Source organism: Salvelinus namaycush, chromosome 28, assembly GCF_016432855.1.
Source record: "Salvelinus namaycush isolate Seneca chromosome 28, SaNama_1.0, whole genome shotgun sequence".
Taxonomy (NCBI): domain Eukaryota; kingdom Metazoa; phylum Chordata; class Actinopteri; order Salmoniformes; family Salmonidae; genus Salvelinus; species Salvelinus namaycush.
Window position 1 is genome coordinate 35,998,667 of NC_052334.1, and position 24,894 is coordinate 36,023,560.

Consider the following 24,894-nt stretch of genomic DNA (forward strand, 5'->3'; position numbering starts at 1 on the left):
GTGCTTGCTGGGAAGAGATATTTTTTTTTATCCACCTCTGCACTGCCATGATGATGTAATGGCAACACATTAGAACATGCTTGTAAGTAGTGCCCCCTATTGGATTTCTATATCAGTACACAACTGAAATGTGGCAAGTATTACTGTTCCTAGTTTCAAGTTTTAATGTCACATTCAAAAGTAGAGTGAAATGCCTTTCTTGCAAACTCAAAACCCAACAATGCAACAATGCAATAATCAATAACTATGTATTACTAGAAAAAAAATAGAAATAAGAATAAGAAATTTGAAATCAGAATAAAGTAAGTAAGCATACTATATACACAGGAAACATTTAAAAAGTAATTCCAAGACCATATTTACGTGTGCAGGGATACTGGAGTGATGGAGGTAGATATGTATAGGGGTAAGGGGACTAGACAACAGGATATACAGTAGCATCATGTTAAATGTCTTGTCTTAGAAATAATAGCACTAATCTATTAAGTCTCATAATTTGCTTAGTGCTCAAGCTACATTGCAGTATTTATTATTGTGGATCTACCCTTTGCCAAGTTGAATGAAAATAACTACACCATACCAACGAGGATCTCACTATGACAGATTTCAGTTGAAAACTCAAAATGTCTTAAGATATTAAGAGCAGAATGAACCTGGAGACCACTTAAAATCCTCCCTTCTACTTGCAACTCCATCATGCCCTTCGGAACACCACAGTCACGGCGATTTTTCTCTGCTCATCTCAGTGGAGAAAACTGTGTCATGGCAACTGGCGTGCTGCTACAAATTAGTGTGTCTCATAGGGCTGTGTACAGAGGAAGAGGGGGTGCAGTCTGTACAAGCAGCATGACATACTTCCTTGTCAAATGTCAATCATTCCTGTTGCTGTCAGTTGGACATGTATCCACTGGTACAGAGGAAAGTGGAGAAATAAATAATTCATAGATTATAATTAAGGTTGTAATTGCCTCTTTAATATGTCATTTCTAAGTAACCCACATACCTGGTCATTTCTGTATCATAAAACTAAGTGCTACCAGAGAGTCTGAGTATCTTCTCCCATTATGGTAATTTCAATTCTACTTGAACTGGTGAAAAAAATATATAAATACCCATATCACCTCGTCAGCCAAGAATAATAGTTCAGATTACATACAATTCATCAGAAACAAATTTGTGATAACCCCGTTGGACGATATTGTCGTTTTCAGTGAGGGTCCAATTATAAACACTTACACAGTTTATGGGGAGAGCATTGTTTGTCAGCATTGTTGCAATGTATTGATTTGTTTTTTTTTTGTCTAAAAATTGCCACCAGATGGAAATCACGCGCTGAATCTGTAGTTTACACTCAAATAAAGCAGTAGCAGTTGAAATGTTCAATTTAGCGTGATTTCATCCTGGAGACAAAACAGATTGCAAATAAGTAAATGAAACCAGTATTGGCAGGTAATAGTTTCATATGGTCATCCAAAAATTAAACCAAGCTCAATGGGACAACAATAGAGGGGAAGCAGAAGATACACAGTAAAAACATTTCCCTGATACTGTAACACTGTAACAGACATTTTAATAATTTTTGTAAAATTATTCTGCTGAACGTTCATCCTTATGGCAGAAAATGAAACGCTGTACTCAAAACAACTCAAGACTCGGAAATGTCACACCAATGACCAAGGACCAATGAACTCAGAGTTTCATGCTTGGAAAGTATCGGAATAAACCAATAAGAAGCTCTATGCAAAATTCGTTCGCACATTTTTACTTGAACGTTCCGAGTTGTCTTGAAAGCACAATTTCTCTTCTTCTTCTTCTTCGAAGTTTAACGGCGGTTGGTATCCAATATGTTGCATTACCGACCCCAACTGGACTATAATATACATCCATTATACTTTTTGAAAGAAAAAGGGAAAAGGATAAAAACGAAAAACATGCATATTCTCTTCTCCAAGTGGAATGCCACATATGTGCATGGGAGGAGTCCACATGAGATATTTGATTCGTCCGCATTTGATTCGTTTGGAAAAATGTACATAATCGTTTCTGCTCCATCCACATAAATCTGATTGGTCACTTAAAAACATTTTTTCCACACCATAGGCCCAGAGATGTCATGGGGGGCTGGGAATATATACCTCCGCCCACAGTGTATTTGTTGTCGTTGGTACTGTGGCTTTTGGTGGTGTTGAAACGCAGAAGACAACCATCTAGCCTGGTACCCCTTCGCAGCAGCAAAAGCACTTTATGAGCGGAGGAGAGTGAATCTGCGACGGCGAAGGGGAGCACGGACTCAATCATGGCTACCGAAACGACATCGTCCTGCACTGGCTCCAATTTACTGCAGCCCATAAGCGAGATAATCAATCTTCCGCTAGACCAGGTAAAATTTGTGAATTTAAATTAGTTTCTATCTCCTTGGCATTGACTTGTTACTGTAGGAAGCATGTTTTCTGAAGGAAGTGGTGAGCATACGTTGTAGCTAGCCCTCGATCAGAATGCCGCCTAGTTTTCGAGAGCTACATTGTAGCGTGCTAGCTGAAATAACCTGATTGAATGCTGTCTTAATCAGAAAGTCAGAGACTTAATTCACTAGAGATTGTTGCATTATTGTAAAATTTCTTAGACCTACTAATATTCTTTACATTTATGAAGTGGTTGGAGAATTGGTTAGCTTTACCTCACGCATTACTGAATGTTTTGGATTGTCAACTGTATAATAATGTTACATAGGCCTTGCTTATTGAAAGTTAGATTCATTCAACACTATTTCCAGCTTGGCTGCGTCAGTGTTGCAAAACGTGTAGCTTAACCACTCCATTTTTTTCAAACAGACAAAACTGGTCTACAATTATCGTCTACAAATGAAAAATCCTCTCAACCGAGTAGGCCTGATTCGTCATCTCTTTAATCAATTATATTGATACAATGTCTCCTGGGTAATCGCTTCTCATTTTAATGCGATTAGACTACCACCATTCGTGTCAGACTGCTGACGTAGCCCACCAATTGTGTAACAAGGTGTGGTCCACTGATAACTATTGCAATATGGGCCTATCAATCAAACAATATTGTGAGTAGTTGTCTTGACGTTGTACTCAAACACACGCACACACTGACAGCGGGCCTCGCTGCTCCTCTGCTGTGTCACTGGTATGTCTCTTTTGATGGTGCTGCTTGCTCATCACAGTGCATGTTGAGAAAAATAAAGTCACCTCTGCAACCATATCAAACTGTATCCTCCAGAGATCCCCTGGAGTTGTGTACAGCAGCATCTAAACTCAGCAAAAAAAATAAACATCCTCTCACTGTCAACTGCGTTTATTTTCAGCAAACTTGTGTAAATATTTGTATAAACATAAGATTAAGCAACTGAGACATATAAACTGAACAAGTTCCACAGAAATGTGACTAACAAATGGAATAATGTGTCCCTGAACAAAGGGGGGTCAAAAGTAAGTCAGTATCTGGTGTGGCCACCAGCTGCATTAAGTACTGCAGTGCATCTCCTCCTCATGGACTGCACCAGATTTGACAGTTCTTACTGTGAGATGTTACCCCACTCTTCCACCAAGGCACCTGTAAGTTCCCGGACATTTCTGGGGGGAATGGCCTTTGCCCTCACCCTCCGATCCAACAGGTCCCAGACGTGCTCAATGGGATTGAGATCAGGGCTCTTCGCTGGCCATGGCAGAACACTGATATTCCTGTCTTACAGGAAATCACGCACAGAACGAGCAGTATGGCTGGTGGCATTGTAATGCTGGAGGGTCATGTCAGGATGAGCCTGCAGGAAGGGTACAACATGAGGGAGGAGGATGTCTTCCCTGTAATGCGCAGCGTTGAGATTGCCTGCAATGACAACAAGCTCAGTCCGATGATGCTGTGACCCACCGCACCAGACCATGACGGACCCTCCACCTCCAAATCAATCCCGCTCTAGAGTACAGGCCTCGGTGTAATGCTCATTCTTTTGACAATAAACGTGAATCCGACCATCACCCCTGGTGAGACAACCACGACTCGTCAGTGAAGAGCACTTTTTGCCAGTCCTGTCTGGTCCAGCGACGGTGGGTTTGTGCCCATAGTTGTTGCCGGTGTGTTAGTGTGTGCGTAAAACAGGCCTATAGGCCCTCAGTCCAGCCTTTCTCAGCCTATTGCGGACAGTCTGAGAACTGATGGAGGGATTGTGCGTTCCTGGTGTAGCTCGGGCAGTTGTTGTTGCCATCATGTACCTGTCCCGCAGGTGTGATGTACCGATCCTGTGCAGGTGTTACGTGGTCTGCCACTGCGAGGACGATCAGCTGTCTGTCCTGTCTCCCTGTAGCGCTGTCTTAGGTGTCTCACAGTACGGACATTGCAATTTATTGCCCTGGCCACATCTGCAGTCCTCATGCCTCCTTGCAGCATGCCTAAGGCACGTTCACGCAGATGAGCAGGGACCCTGGGCATCTTTCTTTTGGTGTTTTTCAGAGTCAGTAGAAATGCCTCTTTAGCGTCCTAAGTTTTCATAACTGTGACCTTAATTGCCTACCGACTGTAAGCTGTTAGTGTCTTAATGACTGTTCCACAGGTGCATGTTCATTTATTGTTTATGGTTCATTGAACAAGCACGGAAACAGTGTTTAAACCCTTTACAATGAAGATCTGTGAAGTTATTAGGATTTTTACAAATGATCTTTGAAAGACAAGGTCCTGAAAAAGGGACGTTTCTTTTTTTGCTGAGTTTACCTCTCAGACCGTAAGCAGTCACTAGGAATAACTGTTTCAGAACCCATCCACCTGAAAAAACACCAAGTTGGTCCCTCCAAACAGCACCCTCTTGTTTCTAATGATCAGCTTTCATCTGTTTCATTTCAGTATTGTAGCACATTTATGTTTGGATGGGGACAGTAAACCAACTTTGTTTCAAAGCTCAGTATGAACACTCGTGTCCTGTTGCTATCACTGAAATTGTCCTCCACAACGGAGCAGCTGTGGGAAAATGGATTTTGTCTCACTCTTTCGCAGCTGTTTCGTCCATTTTGACACACTGCTCGTTTGCGCTCTGCTTTTATACCACCTCTGGTGGAAAGATCGATGGACGTTTTCGCAGCCACCTGCATGTCATGGTGCCCGTATTTTCCTCCTCGTCTCTAATCTCTCTGGGATCGCACATTTACAAACGAGGAGATGAGTATTCTGCTCAACAAACACTTTTTATATATGTATTTTTTTTTAACCTCAGTCCCACTCACCAGGGAGAAAAAGGCTACCTTAGTGACTCATTCTAACGTTCCCTAGGGAACTACAGGGAGCTTTGTCCTGGCCTACTTAAAAGCCTTCGGGTCGTGGGAGTTTACCTGCAAAGAGCATGAGCGGAATCTGCCAACAGATTGTCCATTAGGTGAAGAGAGTTTGGCCACTACAGTTTCAACCAAAAGGCAAGATCACGTCATGAAATGGAATACAGGGAGGGTCATAATGTCATTCTCTAAAGTTTGTCATTCTCTACATTTAAAAAAAGTAACCTTTTAGTTAACTAGTTGAAGTTAAGAACAAATTCTTATTTACAATGCCGGCCTAGGAACACTGGGGTAACTGCCTTGTTCAGGGGCAGAACAACAGATTTCTTTTTTATACATTGGCAGCTCGGGGATTCGATCCAGCAACCTTTCGGTTACTTGCCCAACGCTCTAACCACTTGGCTACCTCCCGCCCTAAAACCATGACAGGTGGTTTATATTACCTCAGATGTCTAAGGCCCAAATATTCATAGTCTCTTGATCTACTACTCCCTCCTGCATGTGCAGACAGGAATGTTCCTCAAATTGCTACCTCAGTTTCAGCCTCACACGGCTCGTATTCAGGTGGTAGCTATGGCTCATTGCCTCCTCTTTGAAAGGTCGCTTTGTGACCCATGTTTTCTACTTAGCCTAACTTGCATAATGGAGTTGGGTGTGGCAGTGTGATGCCTGTAAGTGCCAGTCACCACCCTGAATATAGCCTTGCATGCCCTCATGGGTAGGAAAAAGGAGAGGTTTGTACTTGCTTGCCTGTGCACATGTATGGGCACTATGTTCCCTATGGGACTGGGCACCGGGCTGGCCTGTGTTGGGTCTATAATGGGGAGTACAGTTCTCTTGGTGTAGACCTACTGCGATATTGTCCCTCCACATGCACTGCCTTACCCCTTTTCTTCTGTACACACCTTTCACTCACACTGTGGTGGTGGGGGGGGGGCACTCCCAGTGAACGTTTTGGAACCTTTCGTGTGAAAATCAGGGAAGTGTAATCATGACACGTTCAGAAGTTGCAGAGAATGCTCAAAGTGTCAGTTGAATGTCATACAGCAAGGTGCATAGAGCTGCCATAATTGGTAACACAACAGCTTTTGTTATAGTAAATTACAGAGTAAATAATATATATATTTTTTCTTTATCAACCCTTCCATGTATGATGGAACATGATAGTTGAAAGTAGTGGAAAATGTGCACCCTGAAGTCCTTAACCACAGTACAAGGCCAGACTTAAAGGCTTTTGTTAGCTCCTCATATTACTCTGCCCAGCCTATTGTTGTTCAAATGAAGTTCTAAGCCTCGGCACAACGTCACAACGCTCCAAGGCTGTGCTTTACTCCTCAGACTTCATAGCATATCAATGCTCAGCCTGAACTTGAAGCAGCAACCATACTTTTCTTCTGTAGCAAAGCACACAATGTACCAGTGACTCTTCATATTGTATGTTGCTGCTGTGCTTGTCATGGGCCTACTGTGTTGTCACTTCCCTCTGGTTTGTACAGTAATTGAGGAAGGATGGTTGCGTGTCCCTTAGCCACCTAGTGATGGCTCCGGCAGTGCAAGGCTAAACTCTGATTTCTCAGTGGAGGCTCATTCCCTTCCCCTCTCTCTAATTGGTGCACCTCAAGGGAGTGTATTTGTTACAATAGATTTTTTTTTTTGTGGCTGCTTACTTGCTGCATACGTACCCAAGCACAATGATGAACCAGTGTGATTTCTACAGGCATATGGGTAGTGTTGGTCATAACAAAAGAGCTTTACAGTCTTTAGAAGTTAGATTGTCTAACTAATAGCCCAAATCTTAACCTCTACGGGATCGATTGGGGTTTATTTACATTTTCAGTAAATCGATGCAAACTTTGTAAAACTACAAAAAGGAGCAGGCACCTCCCTCCAAACCCAGTATTACTGCTCATTACTCCAAACCCTCTCAGTATTACTGCTCATTACTCCAAACCCTCTCAGTATTACTGGTCATTACTCCAAACCCTCTCAGTATTACTGGTCACTACTCCAAAGGCCAATCACTCTTTTACTCTGAACAAATCTCATATCGCTCTGAGCAGTCAGATTTGGGCCAAATTACATATATTGATCAGATTTGGGCCCATTACGTAAGAGGGAGAATTTTTGATCTTGTGTCGCAACTCATTGGTCGGCGCTTGCCGTCATGTTTCCTGACTTGGTGATTCTGCTTATATGCTACCTTTTTGAAAGGTCGAACTGACCAGAAAAGCTGACTGGCTGTTCTTCAGCTAGAGTAACTTTTTTGTTCAGGCCTAGATTACTGTAGTCTTAGAAAGTGCCATTTTAATCAACTCTCATCAGCATAGAAACTGGTTTGCTGTGATAACTGTGGATTAACATTACCTATATTATATGAACGCAATGATTTGTTTATTCCTTCCACCATTATTATGTAGCTCAACAACCTGGTTTCAGAGCATTTTGTATTATTCTGTACATAAATCCGAGACACTCCATTTAGTATGGTATGTGTTCATTTGAGGATGTCCATCACTCATTTCGTATGCTGTGTTACGAATTACAATTTGCAAAATGTGATATGTCACACATTCTAGCTAGGTGGCTAAAGTTAGCTAGGTTAGGCGTTCGGGTTAGGTTTCCCAAATCAAAGTTTATTTGTCACGTGTGCCGAATACAACAGGTGTAGACCTTACAGTGAAATTCTTACTAACCAACAGTGCAATCTTTAAGTTAAAGGTATTAGGTGAACAATAGATAAGTAAAGAAATGCAAATAGTCCGGTTAGCCATTTGATTACCTGTTCAGGAGTCTTGCCATGTGGCAGTAGAGAGAACACTCTATGACTGAGGTCGCTGGGGTATTATGACAATTTTTAGGGCTGTCCTCTGACACCGCATGTATAGAGGTCCTGGATGGCAGGCAGCTTAGTCCCAGTGATGTACTGGGCCGTACGAACTACATTCTGTAGTGCCTTGCGGTCAGAGGCCGAGCAATTGCCGTAACCAGGCAGTGATGCAACCAGTCTGGATGCTCTCGATGTTGCAGCTGTAGAACATTTTGAGGATCTCAGGACCCATGCCAAATCTTTTCAGTCTCCTGAGGGGGAATAGGCTTTGTCATGCCCTCTTCACGACTGTCTTGGTGTGTTTGGACCATTCTAGTTTGTTGTTGATGTGGACACCAAGGAACTTGAAGCTCTCAACCTGCTCCACTACAGCCCCGTCGATGAGAATGGGGTGTGCTCGGTGCTCCTTTTCCTGTAGTCCACAATCATCTCCTTAGTCTTGGTTACGTTGAGGGATAGGTTGCTATTCTGGCACCACACTGCCAGGTCTCTGATCTCCTCCCTATAGGCTGTCTCGTCGTTGTCGGTGATCAGGCCTACCACTGTTGAGTCGTCTGCAAACTTAATGATGGTATTGGAGTCGTGTCTGGCCACGCAGTTGTGGGTGAACGATGTACAGGAGGGGACTGAGCACGCACCCCTGAGGGGCTCCAGTGTTGAGGATCAGTGTGGCAGATGTGTTGATACCTACCCTCACCACCTGGGGCGGCCTGTCAGGAAGTCCAGGATCCAGTTGCAGTGGGAGGTGTTTAGTCCCAGGATCCTTAGCTTAGTGATGAGCTTTGAGGGCACTGTGGTGTTGAACGCTGAGCTGTAGTCAATGAATAGCATTCTCACGTAGGTCTTCCTTTTGTGCAGGTGGGAAAGGATGGTGTGGAGTGCAATAGAGACGGCAGTATCTGTGGATCTGTTTGGGCGGTATGCAAATTGGAGTGGGTCTTGGGTTTCTGCGATAATGGTGTTGATGTGAGCCATGACCAGCCTTTCAAAGCACTTCATGGCTATGGACATGAGTGCTACGGGTCTGTAGTCATTTAGGCAGGTTGCCTTAGTCCCTGTGCCCAAGAACACTATGGTGGTCTGCTTGAAACATGTTGGTATTACAGACTCAATCAGGGACATATTGAAAATGTCAGTGAAGACACCTGTCAGTTGGTCAGCACATGCCCGAAGCACACGTCCTTGTAATCCGTCTGGCCCTGCATCCTTGTGAATGTTTACCTGTTTACAGGTCTTACTCACGTTGGCTACGGAGAGCGTGATCACACAGTCATCCAGAACAGCTGATGCTCTCATGCATGCCTCAGTGTTGCTTGCCTTGAAGCGAGCATAGAAGTGATTTAGCTCGTCTGGTAGGCTCTTGTCCCTGGGCAGCTCGCGGCTGTGCTTCCCTTTGTAGTCCGTAATAGTTTGCTAGCCCTGCCACATAAGACTAGCGTCAGAGCCGGTATAGTACAATTCAATCTTAGCCCCTCTTAGCCCTGCTTTGCTTGTTTGATGGTTTGTCGCAGGGCATAGCAGGATTTCTTGTAAGCTTCCGGGTTAGAGTCCCGCACCTTGAAAGCGGCAGCTCTACCCTTTAGCTCAGTGCAAATGTTACCTGTAATCCATGGCTTCCGGTTGGGGTATGTACTAAGTCACTGTGGGGACGACGTCCTTGATGCGCTTATTGATAAAGCCAGTGAATGATGTGGAGTACTCCTCAATGCAATCGGAGGAATCCCAGAACATGTTCCAGTCTGTGATAGCAAAACAGTCCTGTAGTTTAGCATCTGCTTCATCTGACCACTTTTTTTTTATAGACCGAGTCACTGGTGCTTCCTGCTTTAATTTTAGCTTGTAAGCAGGAATCAGGAAGATACAGTTATGGTCAGATTTGCCAAATGGAGGGCAAGGGAGAGCTTTGTACGCGTCTGTGTGTGGAGTATAGGTGATCGAGAATTTGGCAAGTAATATTGACGGTAACGGCATCTTTTCCACACGCCTTCTGCGAATCCTTACGAGGCACCCCGCTCTGTGTCCTCTGTACCTGCCTCTCTTTCTCTTGCCAATAACTGGGATGTTGGACATGTCAGGTGTTGGCAGTATATCCTGTGCGTCCTGCTTGTTGAAGAAAAAATCTTTGTCTAATCCGAGGTGAGTGATTGCCGTCCTGATATCCAGAAGCTCTTTTTTTGCCATAAGATACGGTAGCAGAAACATTATGTACAAAATAAGTTACAAATAATGCGAGGGGGAAAAAAACCCACATTTGGTTAGGCGCCCGTAGAACTGCTGCTATTTCTCCCGGCGCCATTTTACAGTGAGTTAGATTAACCCTTTGACACGTACCAACACATGGGTGTCTTCTTTTCTACAGTGGATACTGCAGCGTACTCTCAAACCTGTGTCAAGAACGTCCAGTTACGATTGACGCAATAGTCAGCATTTGAGCTGGTCACACTTTTTTCACAAACAATTTGCACAAAGTCTTTTTACAACATTTTATGTCCTCAATGTGAGCAGTTTTTTCTATTATTATTTTTTTTAAATATATATATATATATATATCGGCTGATTTTATCGGTATCGGCTTTTTTGGGTCCTCCAATAATCGGTATCAGCGTTGAAAAATCATAATCGGTCGACCTCTACTGTGGATAAACCAATGTAATATTAGCCTATTACGTTAGATCTAGTTTTTATGTTCTAGCCTACCTTTTTCTAGCAATTATCAATGATACTCATTTTAAACTCTTGTTAACCAGTTCCAATGCTGGATATTAACACGAATACACTGTAGCCTTGAAAGGTACCACTTCTTGATGAGTGGTGTTGTATGGACCTCTCAGATATGAATGGTTCAATGTTTGTTCTCCACAGCCACTGGCCATGTGATGCGGTCTAGTGCTAAAACTCTGTCTGTTCCATTTTCTAAACACTTCAGCCTTCCCTTTACCATGGCAAGTGGTATCCTAGCAACCGGCTTTTGTGTTACCGGGGCGAGCGATATTGTACAGTTTCAGAATGTTTATTCCTCTTTTTCAATTTTCTCTACGAAACCGGAGTTGGATTATGTACATTAACACCAGTGCTTATGTCTTGCCATCATTTGACTGACTTATGGGAGTTAAAACCATCAGACCCCTGACCTGTCGACATGCACGATGCGAAATGCATAAGCTCTGCTTACTGATTCAGGATCAGCTAATTTAGTGTAACCTAATACCTAGAGAGGAAATCCAGTGAACACTCACACATTGGTGGAATTGAAGAGACCTGTGTGTTTTAGTCAAAGATCCTCCCATGTATGACTTGCCTTTTCAAGCATCATTTTGCAACTTCCAGCCCAGCTATAAAAAGGCCCAAATCTCCTCCTGACCAAACCGAGTCATCAGACTCTAATGTAAACCACTGTCTTATGCATGTGAAAACTCAGGTCAAATCTATTGAGTTGCAGATGCCTACGGAGGCAGATTTTTCGCCTAGTTGAAATATTATTGGCCTAAATTCACGTTGTGTGCAGGTCTAGCTCTGTTCCTGCCCTGATACTATCTCACTCTGCATGTAGCTATTGGGGTCTGTTCGTTAGCTGTTTCACAAGTTGAGTAATTACGCAATTGGAAATGTGTCTGTCGGTTAAAGAGTAACAACATGGGTTTATCGTAGCAATGAAGTCATCTTGCTTGCATCGCTTTCTGGGAACGTTACCCCTCCAACACATGCCATTAAACAGCCGTTCAGTGGGATAGCGCTGATGAACAAGACAACACTTTCACAATCACTGCCATTTCCCCTGAGGTTTAATTTTACGCACTGAAAGGTTTCATTTGTCAGCTGACTGGGGATAGACTCCCTGTCTGTGGAATAACCTTCAGCAAACTGCAATAGTTGCCAAACGCATAGCAGTCTAGGCCTACACCTTGTTTATGATAGTGGCTGCTCTGCAGTTATTGCTATGATTTAAGGTAGCCGACTAAAAGCACTGTATTAGGCTAATCGTAGCGTATCTCTTTCTTTGTAAGGGATGATTATTCTAATGCTTTTAGCATTAGTAGAGGCGAGCCTATTTGTTTGGCTTGCTGGTGTTCCTGTTCCATTTTGCCTGTATTTGTTTGAGATGTAGGCTAGGCTAATGTTCTTTTGGCCAGTGTTACATTGTATCAGTGTTGCATTGGATATTAGTCATCTGAAGGCTAGTGTGACGTGGATACAAGTGATTGGATTTAACGATAGGGATGTTGCTGATTTTAAAAATATATATTTTTTTATATTAAATGTTTTTATTAAAAATATATTTTTTTAAATATAAGATTTTCAATATTTTTTATCCCCCCCCCAACCTCACGTCCTCATTCTAAATTGAGAGAGCAGCTGTGTCCAAATGGTATCCCAATGGACAGATACCCAACGTGGGATTCTGGCCAATGACATCGAGACCTCCTTGAATGTGGTCCAGGGTAATTGATCCCGGTGTGTAGCTGAGGGTAATAGCTGTTCATTTAGGATGCTTAAAATGTCCGTCATGGTGCTTATTTGTTGTGACCACAAACTGGAATTAAACCTCTGTAGAGACGATGCACACTGATTTTAAAAGGTCATTTCCCTCACGTAGAGGTAAGAAAAACAAGTGGACCCGACAAAATCAACCTATGGAAATTCCACCACCAATATCCCTTAACAGGCAGGATTTTCACTGGTCTCACCTGATACAAGCAAACCGTTTCAAAGGTACAAACGGATGATCTATCATGTGACGATAGCCAAAAGTAGGCTAGCGGTCTGACTTGGATTACCACAAGGTCGCTGAACGAGTGACAGAAAGCTGGTAATGAGAAACACCAAGGAGGATGTATTAAATAAGAGAGAAAGGATGTGAGGAAGAAAGGCAGCAAGGTCTTTTAAGGTGTAAATGCTGGACATGGGTGAGCGATTTTCAAAGCTATTTTACAGGCCTACTGCTGAGCCAGCGTTGCGAAACTGCACACCTTTGAACTTTCTGTACTGATTTAATGTTTACAAAAGGATTGTGACTAAGGCCGTGTGTCTGAAATAAAAAGAGAACAGTGGAAGTTGGGTTACGCATTTCAAACATTAACACCCAAGTGCAGGCTGTTTCTCAAATGGGATTTATACTTTTTTTCTTTCTCTCTCAACGTTGTGCGAATTGAAAGGGGAGACGGTCAGCCCATTCCTCAGTCTCCCCACCCAAGGGTGGTCACCTGAAGCATTACAAACCTTTGAGTCACTGCCTCCACACTAGGCCCCTGACATACAATGTCCGAAGACAAACTCCTCTGCAGCACTGCCAAGAGGCAATCAGCTGGTTTCCTAAAGCCAGGTTGGTGTCACTGAAGGGGCCCCATTGTTGTTTTTTAGCGGCGGCAATGACTTGGGCTCAAACCCAGGCATCGACCGCGGCTGTCACCCAGGCACTGCTGAAGTGAGTCAGGCTCCATGCTCTCTCCCCAAAAGCCCGAGAGGTGGATTCTAGAGTGTGAACTTGCCCTCACCCAGGATAAATGGAGTGGAATCATATTTGAACAAGTGTGTTAACAAAGACCTGAGGAGTCACTCCACTGTAAGTACACCGCTCAATGGTGTCGATGTACATGTACCTCCTAGCCTACAGTACATTTCCAGGAGCCATTTGCCACTATACTTGTTAAAACAGTCTGCTTTGTCAACTGCTTCCCGATCTCAAGCTATGTTTGCTTCCATAATTGCCGATGGCTTTACGTGATCGTTACAGTGTACACAATGACATGAGTGTAGTGGTACAGCAGTTGTAAGTATTATGTAATGATATGTACTCGCAGGGGAGCGAGAGGATTCTACTCTGAGCTGCTTGGGTCGGGCTGCTGCAGCACACTCGGAGCAACGGGACAACAGAGAAATAAACGTCAATATAAAACTATTGGCTATTTGGACTGTTGCCAGAACCATCCACGATCCTGTTAAGGCTGTGCAACACGCCCCCTGACCGACTAGAACACCTCACTCTAGCTTGACAGCCCCTGAGAGGACTGCAACGGTGCCATTAAGTCATATTAGCCATTATAAGTCAGTGGAGCTGAGAGTTATGCGCATAACTTTGGAGTCATCAAACAATGACCATTTGAGAAAGGAAAATGGTAGGGAGGGGGCAGAAACAAAGGCACATTCACTGAGTACATAGAAACACTGTACAGCTGTGGATGTAGACACACAAACAAACAAATTATATTGGCCATTTTTGTGGAGGAATATGTGAAACAACCCACATAGGCCTTCTCTTCCTGTATTTTTCTTTGTCTGACCCCCCCCCCCCCCCCATCTCTCTCTGCTGTCAAATCAAATAACATTTTTATTTGTCACGTGCTGAATACAATAGGTGTAGGCCTTACCATGAAATGCTTACTTACAAGCCTTTAACCAAAAATGCAGAGTTTGCAAAAATAAGCAAATCTTTTCTGTAAATAAAGTCAGGAAAATAAGTACCACAATAACAATAACGAGGCTACATACAGAGTGAATGTGCGGGGGTACAGGTTAGTTGAAGTAATTGAGGTAATATGTACATGTAGGTAGGGGTAACGTGATAAATAAACAATTTATTCATTCATTGCTTGTAATAAAAAGCGAGTAGAAGCAGCATAAAAAATAAATCAAAGGGGTCAATGCAAATATCCCGGGTAGACATTTGATTAACTGTTTAGCAGTCTTATGGCATGGGGGTAGAAGCTCTTAAAGAGCCTTTTGGACCTAGACTTGGTGCTCCGGTACCACTTGCCGTGCGGTAACAGAGAGAACAGTCTATGACTAAGGTGACTGGAGTCTTTGACCATTTTAAGGGCCTTCCTCTGACACGCCTGGAATAGCAGGACGCTAGCAGGACGCTTGGCCCCAGTGATGTACTGGGCTGTACCCACTACACTCTAGCGCCTTGCGGTTAGATGCCGAGCAGTTGCCATACCAAGCGGTGATGCAACCAGTCAGGATGGTCTCGATGGTGGAGCTGTATAACTTTGAGTCTCTGGGGACCCATGTCAAGTCTTAGGTGTTGTGTCCTCTTCTCAACTGTCTTGGTGTGTTTGGACCATGATCGTTTGTTAGTGATGTGGACACCAAGGAATTTGAAGCTCTCGACCCGCTCCACTACAGCCCCGTCAATGTGAATGGGGGTGTGCTCGGCCCTCCTTTTCCTGTAGTCCATGATCAGCTCTCGTCTTGCTCACGTTGAGGGAGAGGTTGTTGTTCTGGCACCACACTGCCAGTTCTCTGACCTCCTCCCTATAGGGAGGTCTCATCATTGTCGGTGATCAGGCCTACCACTGTTGTCGTCAGCAAATTTAATGATGGTGTTGGAGTCGTGCGTGGCCATGCAGTCATGGGTGAACAGGGAGTACAGGAGGGGGCTAAGCACGCACCCCTGAGGGGCCCCCTTGTTGAGGATCAGCGTGGCAGATGTGTTGATGCCTACCCGTACCACCTGGGGGCGGCCCGTCAGTCAGATGCTATGTTTACTATCCATTGACATTGCTATAAAGCTACTGCATGGAGAAGCTTGTGACCTTAAGCCAAACACCTTTATCAGTCAAAGTGGATTTTATGGTCAAACTGACGTATCCTGCCCTGAGCAGCCTTACTTAACCCTCACCATCCCAGACCTCCACACAAGAAACTCTGTGTAAGGCACGTATGTGTCAGGAACCTAAATAAGTCTAATGTTTGGTCTGGGTTAATGTGTTATATATGGGCAGCTTGTCACACAAATGATGACCGAGGCCTTGTGTTTAGTGGGTGCAATTTTGTTTTGAATGTGGTCGCTTTCGGTATACGAAGCTGCCTTTTTGACAAGAGAAAGTATGCAGTGAGAGAAGCTTGCTCAGTCTATGCTAACAGATTTTATGGGTGGTTGCAGATTCATTTTTATTAGGCCTCACTCCATTTCTCAATACCCATGATCCAAGGTACACACACCCTGGCTCTGCACTGGCAGATCTTTTGTGTACTTGCATGGGCTTGTATGTGTGTATTTGGCTGTGCCAGAGAGCAGCGGGGCAGGGTGGGTGGCAGAATGTACTAAGTAAGGTAGTATATCCTGTAAGGCTGTGTGCTGGCAACACTGTGTGGAGTACCTGATGATCGTCTGGCTATTTATAGCCAGGCCGTAGAGCCTGTGATCAGTGGATCAACACAGAGATGAGAGCACCGCAGTCTGTGTGCGCCAGTGGTCCTTTCTTTGTGCTGGCGAGAGGTCATTTTTAAAGGAGATGATGGAGCTCTGTGCTACACTGCACATTTCTCATTTCCATTCAGCATTACACTACGTCAAGCTGTCACTTTTCCCCCCCAGGAGCACATGCATAGCGAACTGTCGGAATAAATCCAAATGTAGGCCGTTCACAATTGCCGGACATTTTGTCAGTCCGGGTTTGTCCCGCTTTATTCTTTTTGTTGTTAAGAGTACATTGTACCCTCACAGTGAATACACTTTAGTTGCATTGAGTGTAGACTAAGGCTGTGCCTCTCTCATTGCTGATGAAATCCTGATTGTCAGGGTCTGTCTTGGAGAGCTCCTCAAGTCATGACAGACGCTGCTTCTCTCTGCTCTTACCCAGACGGAAAGCTGAGCCATGGCATAAGCCAAACCCCTGTCTCGCTTCTAGTGTGTGTGTGTGTGTGTGCATCCGTGAGTGTCTGCGTGTGAGTGGCATGTTTGATGTTTAACCAGAGCAGACATGCCACCCCTGCCTCCTCTCTTTTTTTCTTGTCTCTTACTCTCTTTCCTCTCTGCTAGGGGGGAAGGGGAGAGAAGTTGGAAACATGCAGTCTTGCAGTGGGGGGCAGGCGTGTTGGCCTCGAAGGAGGCTGTTATTAGGTTTGAGAGTTGGACTACTTCATTTCGAATACATTTTTGTGGCCAGTAGTATGTGGAAAGGTGTGGCCCTTCCTTGTCTTTGAGACTGAAATAGGAATTCGGGGCTTTCTCCGTCATCACAGCACCAGTCGTGTAGGCCTAGTGTACAGTACTACTTCATTCAGTATGAGTTGTCTAAGTGAGCGCCTGAGAGCGTACTTCCCTGAAGCTCCTGGGAGAGTGGATGAGCTTGAATAGGCCCAGATGGAGACCGGGCCCCACTGTGGTCCAGCACTATGAAAAGGCCAACTATGATCTTTCCAGGGGGGACTGCTGTGACATAGCCTTGTTGGCTATGGTCCAAGAAACGCAATGGAAGAGGTTCAGGAAGATATGTCTCCCTCGGGGGGGGGGGGGGGGGGGGGGGGGAATATCGATAATGTCATTTTGTGATGTGCTTTGTTTTAAATCAAATATTTAATTGCGGAATTAACCTCAAGTAAACACTGTCAAGGTTTGCCCTGTTTCAGTGACGAAGTAGCTTATGTCCTTGGCCTCCGTGTTATGCGTAAACAGATCCCCTGTTCACGTCTGACTTTTAATGTAGTCATAATATGCGTCTCGCACCCGATTTTTGACTGATGCCCAAGGAAATGTATGAAGATTACTATTCAAACCGGTCCTCTTCTCTCAACTCTCCTCCCTCTCCGTCTCGCAACCTTCATTTATTTACACTCACGTTCATCAGCTGTTGTCGTTCAAGATTTGGATCTATGGACCCGCCAACTCTCCTTTTCTCGAAGCAGTTCGCCAATGCACACTTTTGCATGAGTCATCCTGTACCAGAGCAGATGCTAATAAGATGATAGTGGGGAATATGGCATAACGATATGCCACGGAGAAATAGCAAAATGCTAATGAGTGACAAGGCAAAAATTTTTTCTCATCCTCCGACTCTTTCTGAAGGGAGTTAGACCAGAATGAAAGTAGTGCTCCTTCAAAGAGAATTTCTGTGCTGTGGGCTTCTAATCTTGGCAGTGTGTGCGAAGGCAGTACACTCTTGGGTTTAATGGAACCACATAGGAGTGTGTTTCTAAAGATATGCTGCTGGAAGTGATGTCATGGTTATTCAAGGAGAATGCAGGCATTCGGTCAGATGAGTCTGTCATCTGCTGCTGTTTATCAGATGTTGAGAAGCGATATGGACTGTGTTGTGTATATATATATCTATATTTTTATTAACCCCACCCCTCATCGGAGGACACTTATCTTTTAGTTTTTTTTTACAGCTTTTTGCACATTTTGCATACATGGTACTTTTATATAAAGCAGTCACATAACAATAATACATTACCAAACATAAGCTCTTTAATCCCAGCCACTCTCAGCCCATCCCACCTATCACCATAGACCACCCTCGTTTGGTTTCCACGTGCCATATATTTTTCACTTGTGATGTTTTACATAATTTAAAATATTTCTAATCATATAGTACCCACAGATTGTGAGCTAAAGATGAAAACCTTTCCTACGAGTATTATTATATTATTTATTGACTGACTATGGTTTTCCAAATCGCCCCACACTGCTATTTGTAAGGTTAATTTTAAGTGCATGTTGTGATTTTTTTTAACCAGTCCTGAACCTGTGACCAGAAACAAGCTACATAGGGGCAATACCAGAATAAATGATCTATTGATTCTGTCTCTTCGCAGCAAAATCTACAGAGCTGAGATTGTGTGCCCAATATATATATAGCATTCTGTTGGTGGCAAGAATTTTATTAAATTGAAAAGCTCTAAGTGTTGAATCAAGTGTAGTTTTTTTGTACCAGTTCATAAACCATGTGCCATGGTACATCAAAATCTCTTCCCATTTATTTTGCAACCTGTATGGCACAGCTGTCAACATTTTTGTCCTCAAATTAAACTGGTATATTTTTCTATTTATGCTAGTTCCTTTCAGCCAATTTGTGTCTCTTAATACACTACTCAAAAAAATAAAGGGAACACTTAAAAAACACAATAACTCCAAGTCAATCACACTTCTGTGAAATCAAACTGTCCACTTAGGAAGCAACACTGATTGACAATAAATTTCACATGCTGTTGCGCAAATGGAATAGACAAAAGGTGGAAATTATAGGCAATTAGCAAGACACCCCCAATAAAGGAGTGGTTCTGCAGGTGGTGACCACAGACCACTTCTCAGTTCCTATGCTTCCTGGCTGATGTTTTGGTCACTTTTGAATGCTGGCGGTGCTTTCACTCTAGTGGTAGCATGAGACGGAGTCTACAACCTACACAAGTGGCTCAGGTAGTGCAGCTCATCCAGGATGGCACATCAATGCGAGCTGTGGCAAGAAGGTTTGCTGTGTCTGTCAGCGTAGTGTCCAGAGCATGGAGGCGCTGCCAGGAGACACGCCAGTACATCAGGAGACGTGGAGGAGGCCGTAGGAGGGCAACAACCCAGCAGCAGGACCGCTACCTCCGCCTTTGTGCAAGGAGGAGCACTGCCAGAGCCCTGCAAAATGACCTCCAGCAGGCCACAAATGTGCATGTGTCTGCTCAAACGGTCAGAAACAGACTCCATGAGGGTGGTATGAGGGCCCGACGTCCACAGGTGGGGGTTGTGCAGGACGTTTGGCATTTGCCAGAGAACACCAAGCTTGGCAAATTCGCCACTGGCGCCCTGTGCTCTTCACAGATGAAAGCAGGTTCACACTGAGCACATGAGCACATGTGACAGACGTGACAGAGTCTGGAGACGCCGTGGAGAACGTTCTGCTGCCTGCAACATCCTCCAGCATGACCGGTTTGGCGGTGGGTCAGTCATGGTGTGGGGTGGCATTTCTTTGTGGGGCCGCACAGCCCTCCATGTGCTCGCCAGAGGTAGCCTGACTGCCATTAGGTACCGAGATGAGATCCTCAGACCCCTTGTGAGACCATATGCTGACACATGCACATTTGTGGCCTGCTGGAGGTCATTTTGCAGGGCTTGATTTAGATGCACTATTGTAAAGTGGTTGGTCCACTAAATATCATAAGGTGAATGCACCAATTTGTAAGTCGCTCTGGATAAGAGCGTATGCTAAATGACTTAAATGTAATGTAAATGGCTCTGGCAGTGCTCCTCCTTGCACAAAGGCGGAGGTAGCGGTCCTGCTGCTGGGTTGTTGCCCTCCTACGGCCTCCTCCACGTCTCCTGATGTACTGGCCTGTCTCCTGGTAGCGCCTCCATGCTCTGGACACTACGCTGACAGACACAGCAAACCTTCTTGCCACAGCTCGCATTGATGTGCCATCCTGGATGAGCTGCACTACCTGAGCCACTTGTGTGGGTTGTAGACTCAGTCTCATGCTACCACTAGAGTGAAAGCACCACCAGCATTCAAAAGTGACCAAAACATCAGCCAGGAAGCATAGGAACTGAGAAGTGGTCTGTGGTCACCACCTGCAGAACCACTCCTTTATTGGGGGTGTCTTGCTAATTGCCTATAATTTCCACCTTTTGTCTATTCCATTTGCACAACAGCATGTGAAATTTATTGTCAATCAGTGTTGCTTCCTAAGTGGACAGTTTGATTTCACAGAAGTGTGATTGACTTGGAGTTACATTGTGTTTGTGTTCCCTTTATTTTTTTGAGCAGTGTATATGGCAGGCAAACAAGTTACCTACCTTCTCCTTTTTCCACTTGCCGCCTCCATTTTTGTGGTAATGCTGCAATCGTTGGTTGTAAGTTTGGATTGAGCAGATATGCAGCGATCGAAAAAATATGGGAATATGTGACAACTCCTGCGTTTCTATTTGTAAAAATCCATACAGATTAAAAAAAAAAAATATTCATCAGTGTATTTGAGTTTATCCATAACATTTATTGTAATATTTGTTCTGTCTTTTCTGGAAGATAAAACTGAAATTGTAACCAGCTTTTGTACGGCTTGTTTAAGAAAGGGCGATACTTTAAATAAAATAAACATTTTAATTAGTCGGTAATGAGAAGTTGTAGTCTGTATAAAAGGCATTTTTTGAACAAAGGATGTGCCTTTCTTAATCTACTGGAGAACCATTGAAGTATAATTTATGTATGAGTGAAGCTTTTATTGAGCGTTTTTAAAGCATTATAATTTTTGCGCCCCAAACTCATATTCATTATATAAATAGGCACGTTTAATTCTGTCTGGCATAGCATTCCGAATAAAATTAAATATTTGTTGCTCATATGATTTAAAAAAAAAATGGCGTCTGGAGTAGGCAGTGCCATTAGTATGTAGGACCAAAGAGTTGTGAATTTTTTTTCTTTCACAAATGGATAAGATTCTGCAACCATGGAGAGGTAAATACTTATCTATTTTTGATAACTTTCTTTTGAAATTTATTGTAGTAAATTCATTTATATTTTTTGAGATGTGAATACCAAGTTTGTCTACTTCACCATCCACCCATTTTGTTGGTAAACTACAAGGTAGTGTAAACAATATATATATTTTTTTACAATCCAATACGTAATATGGTACACTTGTCATAATTAGGTTTTAATCCAGAGAGGCTAGAATAGTGAACAAGATCTTCAGTGAGACTGTGCAAGGATCCAGATTGTGGATTTAAGAATAAACTAGTAATCTGCATACATTGACACTTTTTTAGTTTTTATCCCCTGGATTTCCAACCCCTTGATGTTCTTGTTGGATCTAATTTTAATAGCTAGCATTTCAATGGCCATAATAAATAGATATGGAGATAACAGACAGCCTTGTTTTAATCCTCTTAAAAGCTCAATACTTTCTGAGAAGTAACCATTATTTACATCTGGGGTTTGCTGTACATAACTTTAACCCATTGTATAAGAGATTCACCAAAATTAAAGTAATTCAGGCATTATATTTAAATTCTAGTCGTACTTTATCAAATGCCTTTTCAAAATCTGCCATGAAGACAAGGCCTGGTATCTTTGTTTCATGACGTTCAATTGTTTCAAATAATTATCGTAGAGGGTCTCCAATATATCTTCCATATAAAAAAAAGAAATGGTCTGATCAGGATGAACAATATTTGGTAAATCCTTTTTATATTCTATGTGCTATGCATTTTGCCGGGATTTTCACATCACAACATTGAAGTGTTAGAGGCCTCCAGTTTTTTAAATGGACTGGATCTATATACTTACCACCTGGGTGCTGTTTTAGTAGTAATGAAATCAGACCTTATTGTTAAGTATTTTAAACATGCTAATAATGGATCTTTGACTACATCAAAGGTATGATACACCTCTACTGGTATACCATCAAGCCCTGGAGTTTTTCCAGACTGAAAAGATTTTATTGCCTCAAGTTCCTCTTTTGTAATTTTGTTACTTTTACATTATTATTATTATTAGGACATAACTGTAAGGATTTAAGTGGGAATGGAGGTGACTGAAAATAAAACATATGCCTAAAATATTTAGTTTCCTCTTTTAAAAATATAATTTGGGGAATCATGGATGACTCATTTGTAACGAGTTTCTGTAAATTATTTTTGGCATAATTACTATGTTGAATATTCAAGAGAAATTTTGTGCATAATTTTTTTTTTTCTCCATCCAATTCGCTTTATTTTTGTAATACGTTACACTTCATCGTTCTTGAATAAGTATTTCCATTTTTTTTGTTTTTTCCTCTAACCTATTTTGTGCCTCCTATAGTAATGGAAATTGTACTATTTACCTGCGCTGTTACTTCCGCTATTTCCTTTATTAGTCTCATCTCTTTTGACCTAAACTGCTTTTGTTTTAATGACTATTGTATTGAATGGCCTCAAAGTACATCTAAGTGTCCCAGACAATAAGGGGATCTGCTGTACCTCTGTTCTGCAAAAAAAGTCTTATGAATTATTTTTGTCTTAGTTAAGAACAAATTGTCATCCAATAGGCTTTGATTACATTTCCAATATCCCCGTCCATGTGGAAATTCTGTAAGAGTTATATGAAGGCCAATTAGATGGTGGTCTGATCACATTCTGTCTCCTATTAATACTTTTTATACTTTTGATGCCAGCAAGAATGAGACTAGGAAGTAATCAATACATCTAGCTTGATTTAAGCCTCCTCCATATATGTCTCACTAGGTCAGGGTTTTTCAACCCTCATATATCCACTAGTTCTAATATATTCATGATCTCCTTAAGTGCTTGAGGGTGATAGTTTGTAGAGTGATTTCCTTTACGATCCATTGAGATACTTAAAACCGTATTATAATCTCCCACCATAATAATAGATTAATTCATTGCATGTGATCTCAATAGATTATTATATATATTTTTCGAGAAGTGAGGATCATCATTATTTGGCCCATAAAGATTAATTAAACAGATTTTGTTTTTGGTCCAATAGCATATTTAATATAATCCATCTTCCAATTGTGCAAACAGATCCGCAAGGATCAAAATTTGTATTAATTAGTATAGTCACCCCTTTTGAGTTTCATTGCCCATGACAAAAATATATTTCTCCCTTCCAGCCCTTTTTCCACACAAACTCATCTATATTTGTAGAATGAGTTTCCTGTAAAAAATAGATATGATATTCTTTCTCTTTTATCCATGTAAAAATGTATATATTTTTTATGATCTGCTAAGCCATTACAATTATAACTGGCTATACTTATTTCCCCACTTACCATAATGATACCTAAGTTTCAATTCTACTTACCACAACCAATGTTGGTAAACTTACCATTAAAAAGCACCATGATGATTAAGTCTCCATATAGCTGTACCATAATATTTGCACTGTTAAGCGCACTGTAGCTGCAAATTTGTAAACCTCCAAATGTCCTAATATCCCCCCCCATATCTAGGTCTGTTGTCACTAAGACCAGCAGACCATCTCCCTGACTCAAGACACACCTTTGCGTCCTTAGGCAAACCCTTGGCCGCCAGATGGAATATGGTCATTCCCATGATAAGATAAATATCGATGAGGGTGCTTTTTAAGAGAACTAACCAAATTACGTGGAAAACAGTCCATTATTTTGGTAACAATAATAGAAATAATAACAACACAGTCTTATAAATGCATGCTCATATTTAGAAAGTCCTAGCAAGGCTATAAGCATGTCAGCCCAGCCTGCTAATTTCATTGGATTCAGTTGTTTGAAAATGTTTGAAAAAAATGAAGAGGACAAACTAAATATATTGCAAGACCAGTCCATAAAAAAAAAAAAAAAAATCCATTACATGCAAGACATATTTCATGTAGTCCTCATTATATCCTGTTGTATTCCAACCAAAAAAACAAGGAAAAAGGAACAGAGATTCTAAAGACTGCAAGTAAAAATGTTTCTTAGGCATCACATAAAGGAATACCCAAGTTTAACTTAACTTGATTCTGACACAGCCATGGCACGATAGCCAAGAATACATGCAGTACTGACAATCCAGAGCAAGTGAACTGTTTTACACCTAGGCCTATATCATTAGGATCAAGAATATAAAAGGTAGCATAAATAGCTTATATAGAAATATATAATATACCTCTCTTGCTTAGAGAAGTGCTTCCATAAGCCAGTTGTTGTGTTGCTTCTACCGTTAACTTTAATCAGTTTATCCAAGTGTTAACCAGGCCGCCACACACTAATAGAGACAACAACCCATGTTGACACACACCGGCAAATGGATTAGGTATTATCGGAACAGTCATCCTTTACGTTTAGTTTTATATTGAGGTTTGTTTTTTTACATGTAAAAGGGTAATTATACCAATTATTTTAGGATCGTATAGGCCTATTCCAATAGAGAACCTAGGCAGGTTTTTAATTCTATAATCCTTTATCCTAGCCCTACAATAAATCTATTCATATTTATTCAGTTTTATCTTAAAAGCTAATCGTTCCGATTCACATCCGCAAACGAGGGATGCATTTTTTAAAGTCATAATATACCCAACCTCTACAATTAGGCCATATCAAACAAAAAACAACCTTGGT

The 24,894-nt window shown here is 42.3% G+C and overlaps 1 protein-coding gene across 1 annotated transcript in view; it reads left to right on the forward strand.

The window, feature by feature from the left end:
* Window positions 1-2,160: 2,160 nt before the first annotated feature.
* The window catches only part of mboat2a (membrane bound O-acyltransferase domain containing 2a), an 85,280-nt gene continuing 62,546 nt past the window's right edge, over window positions 2,161-24,894 (forward strand). The window contains exon 1 of the mRNA XM_038967762.1: window positions 2,161-2,380. Within this exon, the coding sequence (XP_038823690.1) occupies window positions 2,297-2,380 (84 nt within the window). The 5' untranslated portion in view covers window positions 2,161-2,296. The remainder of the gene's footprint in view (window positions 2,381-24,894) is intronic.